Source organism: Pelodiscus sinensis, chromosome 5 (assembly GCF_049634645.1).
Source record: "Pelodiscus sinensis isolate JC-2024 chromosome 5, ASM4963464v1, whole genome shotgun sequence".
Classification (NCBI taxonomy): Eukaryota; Metazoa; Chordata; order Testudines; family Trionychidae; genus Pelodiscus; species Pelodiscus sinensis.
Genome location: NC_134715.1, coordinates 55,385,779 through 55,407,189, shown reverse-complemented (window position 1 = coordinate 55,407,189; position 21,411 = coordinate 55,385,779). Strand labels below are relative to the sequence as shown.

Sequence of the window (21,411 nt, the reverse complement as noted above, 5' to 3'; positions counted from 1 at the left end):
AGCCACGGTGCCCTCTCGCCCCAAAACGCTGGGACCGGCTGAGCCAGAGTGCGGGGCGCGGCCATGGCCCCTTCACATTTTCTAATTACTACTTGATTTCCATTTTGAATTGGTTCTATTGTGATTAGTATAACATAAATAACAATATTGCAGTGTTAATGTAGTGCACCAGTGATGGGTAACCTGTGGTCCAAGGGCCGCATGCGGCTCATCGGGGTCATGTGTGTGGTCTATGTGACATTTTGTTTACTGTTGCCCAAGCACATGGTTGCCAGATTCCGCTAGTTTCCATCTGTGTAGTTTTTTCCTACCAGTATTACTAAAGTGACACACATGAAAAGCAAGGGAGGTATGCTGAGAGCAAAAGCTCTGCACACTCTGCATCCAAATGAAAGCACTGCTATGGTTCTATCAGCACACCCTGCAAATTCTGGTGCACAAACATAGTTAGCAAAACTACCCTTTCCTGGGAAACGGTCTAGGTTACAACAGTCTTGCAGCCCACTGAAATGGAGACCCACATTCACTAGCCTATGTTGCCCATCTTTGGAGTATATTGCCAGTATGCTTGTTTTTTGTCTTTCAAGGATCTGTTCCCTTCCGAACTTTTGTTCAGATTTTTAACAATCAGTTCTCAAGTAAAGAAAAGGCAAAGTCATTGCTGATAAAGTTTACTGATTACAGAGTGGTTAGATTGGTTGGTAGGTAGGTAGGTAGTAGTACTGAACTGAGTGGCTTTGTAAATTGTGGAGCCCAATGGGGGGTGGGTTGGTGGGTGGGTGTGTGTGTGTGTGTGTGTGTGTATACTACAGCAAAATGAAATGTCATACATAAGAAAAACAAAGACAACATACTAGTGTCTTGGAAAGCAATGACTATGGGATAATGCTAGATAATGACTTGAACATGAGTTCACTAAAAGGTTTAGTGACATGATGTCACTAAAAGGTTATTATGATTATTGGATATATAAACAGGGTGGTACATAATATTGGGTACGTCTAGACTACATGCCTCTGTCACCAGAGGCATGTAGATTAGGCTACCAGACATAGGAAAATGAAGCGGTGATTTAAATAATCGCCGCTTCATTTAAATTTACATGGCTGCCGTGCTGAGCCGACAAACAGCTAGTTAGCTGTTTGTCGGCTCAGCGCGATAGTCTGGACGCGCTGGTGGCGACATCAAAGGTATTTGTTGACCACCCAGGTAAACCTCATCCCAGGCGGCATACCTGGGTGGTCAACAAATACCTTTGATGTCGATACCCGCGCGTCCAGACTATCGCGCTGAGCCGACAAACAGCTGATCAGCTGTTTGTCGGCTCAGCGCGGCAGCCATGTAAATTTAAATGAAGCGGCGATTATTTAAATCACCGCTTCATTTTCCTATGTCTGGTAGCCTAATCTACATGCCTCTGACTACAGAGGCATGTAGTCTAGACATACCCATTGTTATGAAGTTGATGTTACTATTGTATGTTGTTAATGTGATCCCTAATGGGTGTTGGGGGAAAAAAGGTGACTTTGGTTGTGGAAAATACGTTTTAGATAAGAAACTATGTAATTTATAGGAAATAATAAGATCTGTCATTAAGGTTACCAAACACTTTCTGTTATAAGAGTCTGGTTTTGGTTATTAGCAACTGTGCTAAAACTGGGCTGCCTTGGACTAAAATTTTCCTTTCCAAGTGTCTGCTTGAGGCTGAATTTTTTTTAAATGTCAGCATAAGCACTTCTTTGCTTTGCTATCAGTATTCTACCTACAAAGTCATATTTAACAATCCAATCAGACTTTTTCCTGTTACATGGTTGTTGTCTTTTTAAGAATGTTATTGTACTGCACTGACAGTTTTTTTCTAATTCACATATAAATTATCCCTCGCTGATTTGTACTTGGAATTTTACGTCAGAAATAAGCCAATTATTTAAGAAAAGAATACTATAATAAAATAAAATACTTTTTAATCATTCTCCAACTTTTCTTTGTCTCCTTAGAATGTGAAAGCATTTGCATCATCAGATAGTCTAGCTAAAGTCCAAGAAGTAGCAAGCTGGCTGTTGGAAATGAATCAGGAACTGCTGTCTGTGGGCAGTAAGAGGCGACGAACTGGAGCATCTCTTAGAGGTAATGCTTCCTCAAGCCAAGTAGATGAAGAGCAGATGAATCGAGTTGTGGAGGAGGAGCAGCAGCAGCAGTTACGACAACAAGAGGAGGAGCACATTGCAAGGAATGGGGAAATAGGTGGAGCAGAATCTGGACTTGGTGACAGACTTGAATCCCAGCAAGAACAGTTAGAAGAAAACAATAATAGGCTTAATGCAGTGGATGAAGAATCCACTGGTAACCAAGAGGATGAGGAAGAGGAAGAACATGGTGCTGAACAAGAGGAGGAGATGGAAGAAGAGGAGGAAATGGACCAGGAGAGTGATGATTTTGATCAGTCTGATGACAGTAGCAGAGAAGATGAACACACTAGCAGCAATAGTGTCACAAATTCAAATAGTATCATGGATTTGCCCATACAGTCATCTCAATTTTACATGAAGACAAAGGTGAGAAACTTAATTGATTTTTTTTCTGTTTTGTACTTGAGATGCTGGTTAATCAGAGTTTAGAAAATAAGTTGCATTTCTAACTCACCCTGAAATCTCTTTCTGAATTATGTTATCTGCTAGAACAATACACTTCTAGGAATACATTGATTATTAACAATCATAAATGCCTCCCCTATGACTAATCAAACTCTTTACATACATTTGATGTAAATAAAGCTGTTTGTAGACTTACAGAAAAAGGAGGCTGAAAGAACTTTGAGAGGTAATCTAGTTCATTCTCCCATACTGAGGCAGGATTCATTATACCTAGACCATCCCTGAAAGGTTTGTCTAAACTGTTTTTGTGATGATGATTCAACAACCTTCCTTAACAACCTGTTCCATTGCTTAACAATCCTTCAGAAACAGAGCATTCTTAACTTTTTTCATATCATTCTACAATCTCCCTAAAATGCACTAAAGAACCATTTGTGACTTTCTTTCTCAAAGGAAGTATAAAATCTTCTATCAAAAGATGTAGTTCTAAGGTACTGGACAATGCACTTTAAATCAAAGACAGGAAATGGGAGAATACTCAACTCCTCATCCTAGCCAGCTTCAAGTGACTTCTTTGGCTAAGTATATATGGAGAAATAATAGTTCAAGTACAAGCCTATAGCACTGTGGGGTATTGCTGCTGCTGAAGAATAAGGAAATCACATTTACTAATTTAAAGGGTCATTGTCAATTTAAAAAAAAATCATTCTTCTGTCTGAAAATGTTGAATTTACAAGTAGCTGCTGTGGGCTTTTTTGTACATGAGAATTAGCGTGCAGCAAGCCTGTGTTTGTTCAGTATGTGGCTGCATGGACCCTGTTGTCATGCATTAAAATTTCCTTTCCATAAAGGTCAAACAGCACTAGGCCAGAGTGTACATTGGAATTTAGTACATGCAGGTTGATGCATTGTAGATTACAGCCAGTGAATCAGGCTTGCTGTGGACTAGATCCCTGAATAGGCTAACCCACAGATTATACAAAGACCGAAAAAAGATTTAAAAGATCATCTTTGTCTTTAAATGTTTGGTGTGTTATCAGTTTAACTGTTTTCTGGGAGTGCAAGTCATTTCTCATGTTCTTCAAGAGGGAGTTTACTAATCTTAGCAGCTGCAAAAGTGAAATTAAAGCAACAAACAATAATGTGGACACAGAAAGAGATGGAAGGAAAGAAGCTATGAGAATTAATGCCATGGCTTCTGGGCCTGCCCAGCAGATTATTCTAAATGTCAAAAGCAGGAAGAGAAACCCCTTTTACTCACCCAATAAATAAATAAATAAATAATGTATTTAAAGTGCATTGTCAGAAAATGTATTTTAGACGATTGTTTAATACTTTACAAAATCAATTAGGTAGTGTCTCTTCAAATCCACTACCTGAATTTCAAGATGATGGCCCTATTTTAATGTCAAATGTACTCGTATAAGCATGTTGATAGAAATATCGTACCAGAATCTATGCAACCACACTTGTACAGACACCATTTGTTTTTGAAATTTGCAGTAGTATGTTTCAGGTATTGGTAGTTAGAGTATAAATCTCCCTTATTTCAGTTTTATATCTATTGTGTTGATTGAGGTGCTTGATTTCAAAAGTTATGGGAATCTTTCTAGGTTTTTTAAGGAAACAATTGATTTTTGCATTAATATTGTTAGCTATCATAAATGTGGAATCTCCTATCCCTGAAGAAATCTCATTTTAAAAGGTATTGCAATGGAAATGCTAGCATAACATTATCAAGTTTTCTGAGATTTTCTTGGGTCAGTTAGTCTTAAACCACTAATTATTCTGCTATGATGCTTTTTCCTCCCAACCAGCTCAGTGTGACTTCAGGAATAGTATAACCGCCTATACTCAACCATTTTGAACTCTATGCTGAAAATACAATATCCTTCTACCCAAAAAGCATTTAAACTTAAAAGATCAATAAGTTCAGAATTTGCAATACAACTATCTAAATAACAATTCAGTAAACATATGTGTGCACAGAGCAAGAGATGGTGGTTAATAGTCTTTCCTTTGGCTGCTTTTTTTTCTGTTTTCCATAATGAATAAAATCCTTATTTTTTAAACAAGGCACATGTGATGCAAATAAGTTTATGATATTAAGGAAGGATGCATAGTTAGCATTGTTCTGTGTTGTCTGATAGTCATCATAAAAATTAAAATAGCGCAACAGAAAAAAATAATTGTTTTTAAATAATCTAAGTTTAAAAAATAATCTTCTGTATAAAGAAACACTGCAGAAATCCTGCAAAAAGTTAGATGTTGTATCACACTCAGTCGATGCCAGAACATGAAAATTTACTGGCCAAAGCAGATTCACAGAAGGCTAAAGATATTGACATAATTATGCGTAATAGTATTTTTAGGACAAGTACAGTATTTGTGGATTCTTATTAGCACTGTTAAGTGCGACTTCTAGCTCTGACTATTGTCAGTTTAAATCAACTGGTATGTTGTATGAAAAGAATGCCATTCAAGTCAGAAGACTTTTTCATCCAAATAGTCTCAAAGTTAAAACTATATATTTTTACATGTGTTTTTCTGGGCTCATTAGTGTCTGATGATGTAGTCTGATTACTTACTGTTATTGGTCAGATTACCTAATCCCTTATTTGGATCTATGCATTAATTTAACATGTTTTGTACCTCCATCTTCAGTAGAAATTGTGTGTTGGATCTACTGTGTACTAACAATCAGCCATGAGTTTATGGTGTCCCTCGCCTCTGTTTGTCAGAGGCTAGACATCGGAGACAAGGGAGGGATCACTTGATGATTCCATGTTCTGTACATTCCCTCTGCGGCACCGGATATTGGCCTCTGTGGGAAGACAGGATACTGGGCTAGATGGACCTTTGGTCTGACCCAGTATGGCTGTCCTTATGTTTTTAGGTAAAACTGAAAATATATTTGTTTTAGGTATTTGTTTTGCAGTAATTTTTAAAAATCTCCACTGGCGTGGTAAACTTTCTCATTTGCAAAATGAGAAAATGAAAAAAAAAATCTCTACTGGAGTGGTAATGCCACAGAAAATGTCTGTTAATTTTCCAGCATTTAAAAGATTCATTCATTGCCTCATTAACTTTTTTGCCCAGAAGGTCATACAAAAGTATGTCTGGTCTTTCTGCACTAACTACCACTATTTGCTGAACCCAATGAAAAAGTCGTTTCTATGCTATATCAGAAAACATGCAGAGTAATATTTACATTTCATTGCAATAGTTACAGTATTTGATAACTAATCAACTATTGCCAAACAAATGCTAATGATGAGTGCTGTTTATTATAGTTAATCTCATGAGCGTACATCCACCAATGTAGAATTGCTGTTTGTCCTATCTTCCGAAGTAGTGAAGACAACAAATGCCATTAATTTTCTTTCTACAGAGATTATAAGTAGCATACTTCTACCAGAATACTAATGCCTGTATCATGCAGCTCATGTTAACTATCAGATCTCATTTTAAAATCTTTTTAACTGGACTTAAAATGCTGAGTGAAGTATCTAACCTGATTTTGTTATTGTAGTTTCTTGTTTAGAGGAATGCTAGAATATTAAGGGAAGCACCTCAAGATTCACACAACGACCTAATGTATCCTAGTGATGCTTGCAACTAACATGTCTAGTTACATGTGCCCCTCAAATATGTTTTCTGTTAAAACAATTGCTGAAGTGGCCACACAGATTATATTTAATTGTAATGTGTAAAGGAGGTGTCTGTATGATTGTGAATGGGAGGGAAGTTCGTTCTTGGAATATTTAGATGTGATCTATGTTGTTAAAAAAAAGAGGGAGACTATTCAGGCAGCTGAAACCAATCAGCCTAATTCTACCAAATATTCACATATCTCTCTGATGGAAAACAGAAAATAGCCTCCCCTGTGCAAAGAGTAGGAGTTGTTGGGAGATTGCGTCTCCACAAAAAGCCCTGAAGCAGGTCCAGTGAATAAGGAATGTAGTTCCTCTGTCTGTTCCCCCTCCTGAGGAAAACCCCAAAGGCAAGATAACTATGACAGTACAGTCAGAGTTGGCCCAAGCTATGGGTTTACCGAGCTACCACCCGGGCACTCGATTGTAGGGGGCTGCCATGCAGGGTGGTGGGTGGGGCCACGCATGTGCTGGGCACCCAGGGGTGGGGCTGAGCATGCACTGAGGGCAGCACTGCGCTCCCAGGACCTGGGGGAGCATGAATGGCTCGGGCCAGCCCTGAGTACAGTGACGCAATTTTAAGAGTTCAGGAGTGCAGTGAATTAAGGCTCATGGCACAGGGTTTGGTTTTGAAGTCACAGGAAATTGTTCCCAAGTTGTTGAGTCAGAGGAAGATGAATGGCAGTTTCTCTACATTGAGGAGCATGCCCATTCATTGCAGGTAGATATCATCTTGAATTTTGATGAAGTTTTATTTTGTTTCACATCAGTGTCCTTTTTGCCAAGTGGAACTTCAGCCATTTCTCATATGCCTATGAAAGAGGAGGTTTTGCCCAATACTGCTCCTTTGCAGGGTTAGAGCTCCAGATTTAATTGTTGGCTGTACTTACTCATCCTGTAGGATGCAAAAGGACTCACATTGTGAAATCCAGGTCGATAAGATGGGGAATTTTTAGACAGAAGTTGGTTCTTTCTCTCTCTCCCATCTCTGCCATAAATTCAAGTGACAGGAAGCTTCTTGCCAAGACCTTCCTTTCATATAACAAGTTTCATAGTTTGGCTTGCTGGAAGTCTAGGAGAATTGTTGATAGGCTTGGCAGACTATTGGATGCTTATTTCAACATTTCTTATCTTCCTTCTCACCAAATAGGCCTGAGGTTCAACAATTTTGAGTTTTCACGTGACGGTGGCTAATGAGGATCCTTGCTGCAACACTTCTGCAGAAACATATATGTTTGCACACATACGTGGATAACAAAACGAAAGCCAGGTCTGCAGTAGCAATGAATCAAGTATGGGGGTGGGGGTGAGAATGGGTTGGTCAGCAATTAAGAATACTTTGATTTCCTTGCACAAGTTAATGTATTTGATTGAGGGTTTGCTTCATTATTGAAGTGGTCAAGATGTTTCTATCATATGCAACAATGACAACATTTAGGGAATGGATTAGTCATTTTATAGACATATTGGGTCCTACTGTGGCAGTACATCCAGATTCTGGTTTCTAATGTAGCTTGTCAGGACATAAATCCGTGGATATGCTTTTACATGAATCTTCCTTCTGTTCTTTCTAATGAGTTATTTAAGTCGGAGACTACTCTACTTTGGTTCGTCTTGTCCCTCCAGAATCAAAGAGAAAACAGGTTCAAGATGAAAACTCTCCATGAACATACCAGAAAACTTTTTTTATATATGTGGTGAATTTGAAGAACATGCTCAGATAACATTGTGCACAATCAGTCTCTAACTAGCAAATTCTATATACATGTATTTTGACTTATCCATCACCCTTTGTGGAGTTAAAAGGGCATTCTGATCTTTCCTTCTTTGAAAAGTTTTCTGGTCAGTGTTATTTCTTAAAGAATTGGCTCAGGTTCTTCAGCAGGATGACCCTACACTAGAAGCTTGATTTTTCTGTGGTGGGATCACTCTCAGATTAAACTGGCTTTTTGCCAACCTCCATATTGCTCCAGACACCAGGAGCCAGAGTATTGGCAAATGACTGAGAGTGCACTCTTTGCTTCCTTTGTTCTTAAAAGGCCAAATAAATTAATTGTCCTCCTTGACACCAAAGTGTTCTATTCTTTTAGAAGTTTAATTCAGGGAAATATTGAGATCTTTACATTTAGGGACTCCTGCTCTTGAAGTGGCCAAATTAATCTAACTAAAGGTTGATAGGATAGATTTGGAAATAATCTCACAGCAGATTCGCAGCTGTTGTAAATTGTAGTTCTGTTGTCTTCAGTGGAGCTGTGATAATTTACACAAGCTGAAGATCGCCTCCTAGCCCCTGGAATTTAAATACTTGCCGTAGGAACTTTGAACAAGGCTTGCAGACATTTCATTAAGTCCTGAAGAGACTCAAGCATATGGAAACATAGGTCCTATCTGCAGGTCAGACAAAATTATCCTGTACTGTAGAGACTATTAGTTTCAAAGTGGTACAGAGAGCTCCTCAGTGTAAATGAAATCAAATACTGCTTTGCTGATGTGAAATTCTGACTGAATCCATTTCAGTAATTTTGCCAAATTGTTGTGAACGGATAGAAGTCTTTTTAAAACAAACGAAATCTTTGGTAGTGAAAAGTACTGCAGGTGTGATGTATACATGGGATCTGCTGTCATACTCCAAATGGGTAGAAAATTAAAGGGGAAAACTAAAAACTGGAGAGGTGGTGTAAGCTGGCTGGCTTAGTCCTGGGCCCCTGACTTGTACTCAGCCCTATAAGTGATGGTTCAGCAGCCCGTTTTAGACCACGGGTCCTGAGGACAGGGCAGGCAGCAATGCAAATGCAGCTCTAACGTCAGTACAGCCCAGGATGGGGCAGACAAAACAAACACAGCTCCTTAAGCATGAGTGGGGAGGGGGAGACTGCCACCCGGTATGTGGGGTGGCAGGAGGGATGCTACTCCACCACTTCCCGGCCTAGGGCCCTAGCAGTGGCAGCTTTGGCAGCCACTGGAGTCAGCAGGGATCTGATCCACAACATGCGGACATACCTTAAAGGGTTATTCGATTAGCCTGACAATCGTTGGCTTCCCCGGGCCACTTCCTGGCTTCCCCTTGGTATCTACCTGGCTCCCGGTCCAGGGCTGGTCTCTTCTTCCTCCAGTGGCTAGGCCCTGATTGGGCTCCTGGGTTGGGCTTTTATGCTCCCTGCCCCACCCCTTGGATTCTGTGGAATTAAAGGGGCAAGACCCAGCTTGGCCCACCCGGGCTCGGGGAGGGGTTCTTCCCTCTTGAGGTCAGTGATGGCCACCCTTGCTCACTACAGATGGGGAAACAAGAATTAATTACAGAAATAATGATCCTTGAAAAATTGGTTCTTCGTTTATGCACAAGAAGTAGACATAAACAAGGACTCAAACTCTTTAAATTGTTTGCTGTATGTGTATATTTATTTTAACATCTTTCCATTTTTTAGCTTTTTGAACACCAGAGGGCACAGTCAGAAGGTTTATGACTGTTCTTTACCTGAAGCTGTTTAATATGTCTTGATAAATGGGATTCCTATGCGTTGCTGCTAACAATTAAAAACACCATTTTTAACTCAGATGAATATTTGTCATACATAACACTGCTTTTGGTTTTAATCTACCCAATATAAGGAAACATACTACTGCATCTTTTTTTTTAAAGTGTGCTAAGCTTAAAGCATTTTCCAGCTCGCTTGGTTATTAGGACTTTAATGTGTACCCCTTCTCTCCCCCCGGAATACAAAAAGTAAAAAGTGAAGTGAATACTTAATATAAAAATGAGTAGCTAACTTTTTTGATAGGGACCAAACCACGGGAAATAGAAATTTGTTGATTTTTTTTTCATGCCTTTAGTCTCTGAGATTGTAAACAGTTGTGGCAAACTATTAACTGAGTAAACCAAATAAAGCTTTGTCATAAAGGAAAGGCATTAAGAATTGTTCAAGTCCAGCTATGAAAATCATTGGTGATGTGGTCTGTTAGTCTAAATACCCCTTCTGTATGTTTATTCTGGTTAGTGCATTTTCTTTTCTCTCTTCACCCTCTTGTAATGAAAACAAATATAATGTATCTTAACTTCATGGCTAATGTAGAATATAGTGACAAATGGTGAGTACCTTGAAGCAACAAACATATTTTCCTCTGTGTATTAAACTGAGCACACTAATAATACTCAATAAAAATTGCTTTGATCAGTAAAATTATTGTTCAGGGACTTTTACAATCTCAGGTTAGAATAATTTTTAAGTAATCATAACTGTTAGATTATTTTGGATAAGTCATATAATAGAAGAAAACCTGAGTTTCTTGACTTTTTTAGAAGCAGGTGTATTAAAGCCTTGTGTTCAGAATAATCTTGATTAAGTATAGAACTTCTGTTTTTTATTCTGTACTAGAATGTAATTTCGTGTACTACATACTTGAAGGTTAAAATAAGTCAAAATATATATTTGTTAGTTATTCATTCAGTATACAGATTAGTTGCTAAAATTTCAAATAATTGTTTTAGCTGTGCAGCTTACATTAAATTACTGTATGCATCTATCGTAGCAGTCAGGAACCAGTTTGATATCTGTGGTAACATCCTTCCATCACGTGGATGTAAATTGAATGTGTATTAAGCTTCAGTTTCTCTTTTTGTTCGGTATAGAAAAATTGAGGTGCCTCTAGTGGCGGCTGCACAAAGGGGCTAGATTATCCTAGCAAAGAAGTCCTCACCTTCATACAAAAGCAACTTTTGGGGTACAATCTATACTTTTGACATTGGGGACAGACCTATAATTTGGAATACCTGGCTTAGGACGTTCATCCTGTGGAGTTCACAGAAAGTGAGTGATGAGGGCAGTAATAAAGCATCATTATGACCTGCCTTCCTCAGCTGAATGACAATACTTAATTACAACACTTTCTAATGTATTAATTTGGACCAAATGCCCTCAGAATGGCAGAGGTCCCAGAACTATGTGGAGATTTAGAAATGCTTTATGAACTTCCCAGGCCTGTGTCCACTGTGCATACGTTAAGGTTCAGGAACTTAATTAGCCTGGAGTTCAGTAAAAAACTCTGGGAATAGGATTTATCCCAGCTCTTGGAAAAAAAAAATCTTAGTGGCAGAGCATATTATGTAATGTTAAAAATATCTGTTGCTCTCTTGATTCAACACAAAAGTTTATTAAAAATGAATTGGTCTCCATGTTGGTAGCACAAGATAAAGCCCTTAATATCTGATGTCTGTTGAGATTGTAACAGAGAAAAAGAAACTTTGATGCATATGCTGTGGGATTATTCAACCTTCAGGCTGCTGTGAAACAGGATGGAAACATGTTAAGATGGTGCTCAGCTTCGGTAGCCAAACCTCAGCTGAAAAGTATATTTTAGGTTACCAACCCTTTAGATTACTCCCTAAAAAGACTTGGTCACTCGAGGGTCCCAGTGACCATTAAGTGCATGATTTTACAAAAATTGAATAGGTATATGGCCATAATAGAGCAGTAGTATTCAGACCTTTCAGAGTTAGAAGCTAAAGAAATAACTGTTCTCTGAAATGGTAAGCTGTTACATGAATTTGAAGAAAATTGCACCCCATTTCTAAATACACTGATAAAAAGGGTGAGGTCGCTCAGAGAATGTCAGACCTATATTCCACATAGCTCCCTCTTTCCCTTTGGCACCTTTCTTTCTTCCTCTCCATCATTTTGTATGTCTGCTTCCATTTTATTGCCATTACACCAATCCTAACATGTTATGTGTTTGTAGTATTGTCTGGGTTTTTATTGTGAGACTGAAATTCTGAGAAGTTGTAAAATTGTGTAATGTCCTAATTCTACCATAAAGCTTGTGAAGCATACATTATTTGAACACATACAACCTTTTTTGTTATTTTTATTGTTTGTCTTTATGAAAATCAAATAATTACAAAATGTAGCTTTTAAAATAGTATATTTATGAAATAAGTACTGATTCTGTCTTTGTCTGGCATTCTGGTGATATTTTTAGATTCTCCCCTCACACACGTTAAAGAAATAACCCCAAAATTATGATTATGTACTCTTTCTGCGGCTAGGGATGTGATAGCCCATAGACGCAGCTTTTTAAGAAGAATTGGTCCCAGAGAGCAAGTTTCACATGTTGACGACTTTGGCCAAGAAGCAACTCCTGCCTGCTACTATCTGAGGTGGGCATATGCTCCTCCATTCCACATTCAAAAGTGGGGGTTATGTTTCAGTTCTGCTTACAGGTAGCGCTAGGCCTGTATTAATCATAGCTCTGCTAGTCTTGTCTAGCTTATAAAGGAGTAGGAAGAGTGCTAATTGGTGCATGGAGGATGGGCTTGGATTCTGACAGTGATAAGTAGCTCACATGGTGATTGCTCCCTGCAATAGTGTGTGATTCGTAAGAACTTAGCTACTGAGCTCTTTCAAGGAGAAAGCTTGAAATCTCTACCTATTAATTATATCTGTTATTAAAATGTCACATGTCATTTGTTTTATACTATTTTCCGTTGTCCTTTTTATGGTCACCATGCTACTTTTCTCTATGGTTTCCAGGGGTGGTGCTTTATAATTGAATGAGCAGTGACCAAAAGTGTCTACACTAGAACCTATATTAGGTCAACTTACAGGTAATTACTGTGGTGCTCCATGTCCACACTATCCTCCTTGGGTTGATGTTGCACATTCTCACATGGAGTGCTTCCACCAAACTAAGAGGGGCTGTGTGAGTAGATGAGGGCCTGGTCTCAGCCCTGCTGGCAGCTCCCTGCTGCCCTATTGGACCCCTGGACTCCTAGAGGATTTCCTCCCCCCCCCCCCCCCCCATGAAATTGACAAGAGAGCCAATGTTCCCAGTATTCCCAGCAAAGGGAAGGGAGAAGAAAGCTGTCTGGGCTTCTTGCCCTGGCTCCCAGATGGGAGCAAAGTCCAGCTGCCTAGCTCTCAAGGGAAGTTTGGGCAGGCTCAGATGGGCTAGCTGCTCAGCTTTCTTGTCAATTTCATGGCTCCTTCCTGAAAAGACAGCTGACATCTTGTGTAAGTAACAGTGTCTACACAGATGATGTGCTGCTCAGCTTCCCTGATATAAGCCCTATACCTCTTGTGGAGATGGATTTACTGTGTTGATGTAGTAGGGTACATATACTGACTCAACTAATTTGTAGAGAAACTGCGTGTAAGTAGGTAGGCAATAGTCCTAAGTCTTGATTTAAAAAATGATACTCATTTTTTAAATGAGAGAAATTTACTTTGATAGTCTGGGTTGCTGTTTTAACCAAAGACTTAATTTAACTACCAGTATTTTCTTTGACTTTGTCTTCACTGCAAAAAAGATGTGATTTTTCCACTAAATTAACAGTCTCAATATAAAGTCTGAGTGGAAAACAAGGACACGGGTATAGTAACTTAAACAAATCTCCATATTGGGGGAGGGATAGCTCAGTAGTTTGAGCATTGGTCTGCTAAACCCAGGGTTGTGAGTTCAATCCTTGAAGAGGCCATTTATGGATCTGGGGCAAATCTGTCAGGGATGGTAGTTGGTCCTGCTATGAAGGTAGGGGAGTGGACTCAATGACCTTTCAGGGTCCTTTCCAGTTCTAGGAGATAGGTTTATCTCCATTCATTTTTTTTTTTCATATTTCCTTGTCGCTTCCTATAGCTTAACCATTCATCTGTTTGTGTGGGTATTTCTAGCACCTTCCTCCAGAAGGCAAAATGCCAAAATCTCTTAAACTGTAGTCAGGAAGTAATTTCTCACAGATCATCACTGTATCGAATCTTCAGTTTTTAAGGGAATGTTATTGAAAAAGGTGGTGATAATTAGACTTTTTCATTGCAAGGCCTATATGGAGCCCCATTGAAGTAAACTTCAAAATGAAGGTATCCTCACTACCTCAGCTGCTATGTCAGAATAGACATGGAGACTCTCTAGGATTTGATCTAAAGGTATCTTAAAATGTTAATTTATCTTAATTTAATTACCTGAAAGAGGTAGTTGTGAATCCAAGCAGTGTCTTGTGTGTAAATGGTCTTTTTAAAGCATTTTAAGTGAAATTCTTTAAACCTATCAATTATACAAATATATCATGAGAATACTCAGAAATGTAAATCATGAAAATGAGTGTGAGGATATTTTAACTATGCTTAGACAAGCCATGTACTTCTTAACAAATACACTTGGGAGCTCTGCCCCACTTAAAAATGCCATTTGTTCCTTATGTTGTTCTTGGCAATGTGGCAGGTGCTGTTGGCTGATGTGGTCATTAGCCCAAATATCTCTTGTGTAGAGTGATACAGCTGTATTTACTGAGTACTTTATTAGTGGATGTTGTTCTCAGAGTGTGGATTAAAAGTGCTTCACTTTTTCTGACTTGGCTTAAATTGACATTACTTGTTATGAAACTCAATACAAATGGTCAGTCGAAGTGTGAAGAAAGTAAAACTTTTGCTGGTGAGTTTGCATTATAAGAAAAAACAACAATCACTAACAATTTATTCAGTTTTAGCCTTATATTTTTAGTAGTTGTAATTGTTTACAGATCCATGTGTTAATGAAACCAATAATCAGTTTGTGATTGTGAACTCATTGCTGCTTATACAACAGTAGTAACATATACTTGCAAAAATTGTTGCATTTGGAATTGTGTTGGGGGGGGGGGGGGGGCGGTGATTCCTGAAGGCCAAAGCTATGTTTAATGCCTATATCAAGACTACATTTTATGCAGTGGCATATTTGCTACTGTTGTCTGTTTCAGTAAAGTAAAAGTAATAGTATAAACGTCTATTTATTTGTAAGTATTTATTTTTCAGTGTATCTGAATATATGCTGTCGTGACAAATGATAAATAAGTGGTATTATTCATATTTCTTTAAACCTGACTCTGCATAGTCCAGCTTTCCTTTTAGTGTACATTTTCTATCCGGTTTCAATTCTGTGCAGCAATCGTCATATTTAGAAGCAAAACTGTTCCAGGTAAACGAGGAATACTTGGATAATAAATAGCTAATGTGTATCATTGAGGAAAGAAATGTTTTGACTCTTAATACCACAGCTATTTATCTTCAGTGACGTACTAGAAGTTGCTTAAATTAGTGCTATTAATGATCAACACAGTCAGAATAGTTTATGATGTCACTTAAATTCTTTGTTCTGTTGTAAATTTTTTTGCTTGCTACCAAAAGCCCATGATAACTTTTAACCATTAACTACATTGGGCAAGTTCAGCTTCCTTCCCCACTCTCCTCCATCTCAGCCCAGACATCAAAACACAGAGAGTGTGGGAAATATTAAAAACCAGTACACCACTTTACTCCCTCACAAATCTTGTAGCTACTGTCTTTCTGAATTAAAGCCTCTTGTTTGTTGGATAAATTATTGTTGTTTGCATCTTTTCTTGAATTGTGTGGATAATTTAAACAATTTGCAAATTGAAATTTCCTTGATCACTTGTGAAAATTTTAATTTCAGCATTGTAACATGTTTGTACTTCTTAATCTAGTAATGTAAATAATGTAGTAAATTAATTATTAAGCAGTAACATTTGATTTATATATGACTTTATATAAATCTGTGTATATAAAATTAATTCTATTTTAAATAAATTGTTAGTGTCTTTTTAAATTGGCTAACTCACAGACGGTCTCACAAGTTCTCAGTCACTGAAAGGACAATAGCTATTCATTATATGTACCTGCCATTAGAAAGCACAGAATACTATTCCTTTCAGACACTGTTGCTGTTCTTATTTTCAGTTGCCTTGGTTAGCTGGAAATGGTTGTAATGAAACCCACCTTTCTTCATTTCCTCCCCTTTCCTTCTCTGTATCCCTATCTTAAGTGATGTGGTTACTGATGGTATTCTGAGATGTACTATCCAAGTTGAATAGGTCCAAACCTGATAGTACAGCATCTCCTTTTCTCTATGTAAGAGCCACTCATCCTTACTTAACTTGTATATTTGGTCCTGGCTTATCAAAAGCTGTGACTTTCTCAGCCAAACTTAATTACCTGGTTATATGTTATATAAAACAAAACAAGCAAATGCTCAATTATTGGGATTGTTAATTTTTTTTGAATCAGTAGCTGTTTTCTTCTGTAACATGAAATGTGACTTGGTTAATACTTAGTAAATTTTATCATGCTCTCTGTCCATGGTCTCTCTGAAGTGTTATAAATACTAGGTGATACAAGTACAGGCACACTATAGATTTTCAACAGGGCTGAAACTGTACTTTTTGACACACAGCCACTACTAGCTTTACAGAGTAAAGTAGTAGAGGGGTGTGTGTGTGTGTGTGTGTGTGTGTGTGTGTGTGTGTGTGTGTGTGTGTGTGTGTGTGTGTGTGAGAAAGATCGAGAGCCAATCTTTGGTCCCTTAGGGTGTGTTTACACAGCACCCTAAACTCAAAATAACACCCAAAACTTGATTCTATTTCAAAATAGCTTATTTTGAAATTTGGCATGTTTACACAGTGCCAGATTTTGAAATAACATACTATTTCGAGATATCCTTTAACAAGGATCAGAGGGGTAGCCATGTTAGTCTGAATCTGCAAAAGCGGCGAGAAGTCCTGTGACTAACTGAAGTGTAGGAGCATAAGCTTTCGTGGGCAAAGACCCACTTTGAGATGCATCTGACAAAGTGGGTCTTTGCCCACGAAAGCTTATGTTCCTACACTTCAGTTAGTCTATAAGGTGCCACAGGACTCCTCGCCCCTTTAACAAGGGTTACCGGGATGTCAAAATAGTACATCTGTTATTTTGAAAAATATTTTGAAATAACAGGTGGTTTGTGTAGATGCTGGATAGCTATTTTGGGATATCTCCGGTGAGTGCCCCTCCAATGAAAACTACTTTTGTTTGCTGCTGACCTGAATATAGTTAACTATTTTACTTCAAAGGCAACATATGCTGAATCCCGCCTTACTAATTTCATGAGTTATCCAATTGCCTCTTAGTCAAATACAACTGGTCTAGTCCTTTACCTTAATTAAAAAGGTCTGAGTAAAGAGGAACCCTAAAGATGAAAGGTATAAAAATTATGAAGTGATGCAGCTAATTAATTACATTTTGGGTTTTAAAACTCATTCCAGCTGAGAGTGATGCTTCAAGGTTGTTCTGAAAGACTGGTCTGGGACTTTCACCAAACTACATCATTTCTGACCACAGCCAGCAGTACTTCTCCAAAAGTGTGGAGGTCAAACTTATTTTTACAAAGCTGCTGTTAAACAAATCAGCCATCAAGTACGCTCAGGATTCCTGTGTTCTGGGAAGTCTGAACTATCTTTTCTATTCTGTCCAAATTTTATAAGGCATAAGGAGGAGAAATGTAGATGTGATTAATAGTAATGTGTCTCATTTGATTTTTTGAAGTGTTACCAATTAACTTATATTTATTCTGAAGACTAAAATTTTTCTTAGTCTTAAGGAGTAACCGCTGTTGTACCTTGTAGGGTTAACAGACACATGAACCAATGAAAGGAAACAAAAGTTTGTATGAAAATATAAACATGATGAAGGTAATAAGTCTGAGGCAGCCCAGAATGTCAGTCCTTTGTTGGCCTACCTGCTTTTTTCGGTAACCCAGACATTCTTTACTTTGCATATTTTGCATAGCCTCACACCCCTTTGCAGTATGCTATTAACCAGCTGAGAAGGATTATGTAGCTTAATTTGTCTACCATGTGAATGCCTGTGAGAGTATTGGTTATATTACATTCATTATGTTTTCATGTATTTTATAGTTATAATATGAAAAATTTAGTATATTTAAGGTCTCCAGCCACAAAATGAGTCACTCTTTTTATACTTGTTAATAAACTGGAAATGTAATTCCTTCTTTGGGGTGTTAAACTCTAGAAATGGAAGGAACTGGGCAAGTGAAGGCCTCCTGTATTGTTATATTTTATATAAGAACAGTTTCTCTAGTCTGAATGAAAGGTGGCTGGGCAACAATTTACACCAACAAAGAATTATTGAATGTTATATATTGAAACTGACATTAATAATTTTCATCCCTTTTAAGGCCGCCTTAGGGTTGATTTTTATAGTGAAAGGAATAGGGGAAATCACACAACAGCATACTTTTTAGTAGCTCTTCCCAATGAACACTAACAGTCTTTTTCAAGATTTTCAATGCTGTTTTGGAAATGAATACATACCTGGGTAGTTTCTAATTGAAAATCGTATACTTTTTTATATATTAAAGTAGCATAATGAGCATAAAATGTAATTTTTGATGTGTAAAGTTTAATATTGCAGTTTTCCACTTTTACTATTAAATTCACATTTCCCTCTCCTAAGGGTTAAGGATTTGATCTTTTAACCCATTGTTAAAATGTTTAAAATGACCTGTCTACCTGTTTTAGCTTGCAATTTTCTCTTACATTGCAATCACAGCATAAATAAGTAATCAACAACTGAATTCTTGGATAACAAGTGTAGGAGGGTTTTTTTTAACAGCTGGTGGCACCAGAAACAGACCAAAGAGTTAACCTTAATCATCAGACAAATCATGTTATAGCCAATAAAGATTGGTCAGACATTTCTAGAATATTTGTAAAATGTAAGATGATGCATTTGGGTTTGTGTTACATATCTGAAATACTTGCTCAAATATTTAATGAAGGAATGAAGACAAATGCTTTACAATAATTAATAAAAAGAAGAAAAGGAATAAAGTAATTTTAGGAGATGTGGGATTAAAATAAGTAAATTATGTGTATAAAGTCTTTTCCCAGTTACAAACAACACAGTATATATTCATCTAGTGATGCCAAAATTCAGTAAGAATTGTAAGAATAAAATAGAATAAACTTTAAAAATATCTATAAGTTAACCATCAAGTGGGAAGAATAATTTATATTTTCCTTGCCACAATAAGGAAAAAGAATATTATTAAACTTTCATTAATATACTTTTGACAAACTAAGTACTGGTTACTTGAAAATGAAAATTTATATTTGAACATACACACAGTTTTTGTTCCCTCCACTTTGTTTCAATCTGTCTAATCTATCCAGTTTGTGTGTCTGTGTACATAAAATATGCATAAAAGATCTCCTAGCTTCTCATCAAAGATTTAACTGTACTGGTCTCATAGAAATTAATAAGGGTGAAATGTGCAGAATTCAATTGAAAAAATTCAGGTCTTCTATATGTAGCCAGTCTTTGTTCTGTTTGCTTGTAGTTTTCCTCAGGTGTTTATATTGGGGGATTTGCTTTCTTTTGACTGCTGATATGATCATTCCATTACATATCCTTGACCTGCACACAGATTTTGTACAGTATAACTATTCCAGTTGTGTGCTAGTGTTAACCACTCCTCTAGTGTGGGAGCAATGTACTTATTCTTCTGCCTATATGTAAACAAGCTATATTTGTATAAATCAACTTTATACCAATATAATGAGGAGTGGTAATGCATTAGCTATATCAGTTTAAAACATTACTACATTCTAGTGTAGGAAAGCCATATTGGTAGCTTGTCTGATGAAAAGCTGGTTTCCACCGAGGAATTGTTCTCAGCAACATGAAAAGACTGATTTTTGTACATCTGTGGAGAGTTAAATTAATGGTGGATGATGAATAAGACTTCTGTAAAATGTTTAGACAGACAATTGTGTGTGTGTGTGTGTGTGTGTGTGTGTGTGTGTGTGTGTGTGTGTGTATCTGTACTGTATATGGTTGTATTTTAACATGGTGCAGTGTTCCCTTTTATCCATTTGAGGGCAGCTGTTCACCAATTATAAGAACTCTAGGAAAAACATGGTTTTGTTTTTTGGGTTTTTTTCCTTCAACTTTCTTGTATCTGCAAATTATTAATATGGCTCTTTGTGGGGGTGCATTTTGTGTGTTTCTTTATTTTCTCAAATATGCATCTGACGAAGTGGGTCTTTGCCCACGAAAGCTTATGCTCCTACACTTCAGTTAGTCTATAAGGTGCCACAGGACTCTTCGTCGCTTTTGCAGATTCAGACTAACACGGCTACCCCTCTGATACTTTATTTTCTCAGTAATATTAAAGTTAACATTTCAAAACTGCCTCAGAGTAGCAGTCCTGTGTCACCATAGACACTAACAGATTTATTAGGGCATGAGCCCACAAAAGTTTATTCCTAATGAATCTGTTAGTCTCTAAGGGTACGTCTCTATGCAGCAGCTTTATTTCAGAATAACTAACGTTATTCCAAAATAACAACAAGCACATCTACACAGTAAGCCATTATTTTGAAATAATGTTGAGCTGGAGGACTTTTTACTCTGATCCCTGTAACCCTCATTTCATGAAAAGTAAGGGAAGCTGAAGAAAGAGTGTTCTTTCTTTGACTTTCTGCTATGTAGACAGTGTCAAAAGCTGAATTAAACTCTTTCATCTTCAGCTATGCAATTGATGTAATTGAAATTGCATAACTTAATTTGACTTCTGCCCTGCAGTGTAGACGTGCCCTAAGGTAGAGAACTGCTTGTTATGTCAAAACTTAGTAGCCAAAGTTATTTAGTTTTAGCAGAAGATTATATAAAATTTCAAGCTGCTTGTTAATGTATGTAAACCAAAATCCATTCTGAAATTCTCAGGTACAGTTTTTAATGTAATCTTCCCAGTGAGCGAGGTTCAAGGAGTAAGCTCTTTTAATATGATTTGCTTACTTAGACAAATGAAGTAAATTTGCTCCTATAGAACCCTATTAGTGATCCACTTTCAACTTTAACCTAAAGAAATAAAAAGTTCTGTCATTTATTATAGCTCTGAATTTGAAAAGTAAATTCTCTGCAGTGCTGTGTCCAGGAACTATCTTGTTTAAGAGGGCCTAACCAGTATAGGAGAGCAACTGATGAGAAACTGAGCCCAAAACTTTCAAACACAAGCTCCTGAAGTTAGGCACCAAAATCAATACAACTTCATTTTATAGCATGAAAACTCAAATTTTCAGCTTACCGCACACACGTAAATCTAGTGGCTGGTATAAGTAACACAAACCAATCATTAAGGATGCGTCTATACAGCACCTTGAGCATTGAAATAAGCGACACAATTTTCACAGTGCAAATTGCATAGCTAATTTTGAGCTATTTCAAAATAGCTTATTTTGTCATTTGGTGCTGACTACACAGTGTCAAATTTTGAAATAACTCACTATTTCAAAATTCCCGTTATGTCGGAATAAGCCACCCTATATTTCAAAATCTATTTCAAAA

The 21,411-nt window shown here is 37.4% G+C and overlaps 1 protein-coding gene across 6 annotated transcripts in view; it reads left to right on the top strand.

Annotated features, from left to right (window-relative positions):
- FBXW7 (F-box and WD repeat domain containing 7) overlaps nt 1-21,411 on the top strand; it is a 277,673-nt gene that overhangs the window by 152,011 nt on the left and 104,251 nt on the right. For all 6 annotated transcript variants that reach the window (XM_075930055.1, XM_075930052.1, XM_006111571.4 and 3 more), the window contains one exon: nt 1,998-2,555. In XM_075930055.1, the coding sequence (XP_075786170.1) occupies nt 2,067-2,555 (489 nt within the window). In that variant the 5' untranslated portion in view covers nt 1,998-2,066. The remainder of the gene's footprint in view (nt 1-1,997; nt 2,556-21,411) is intronic.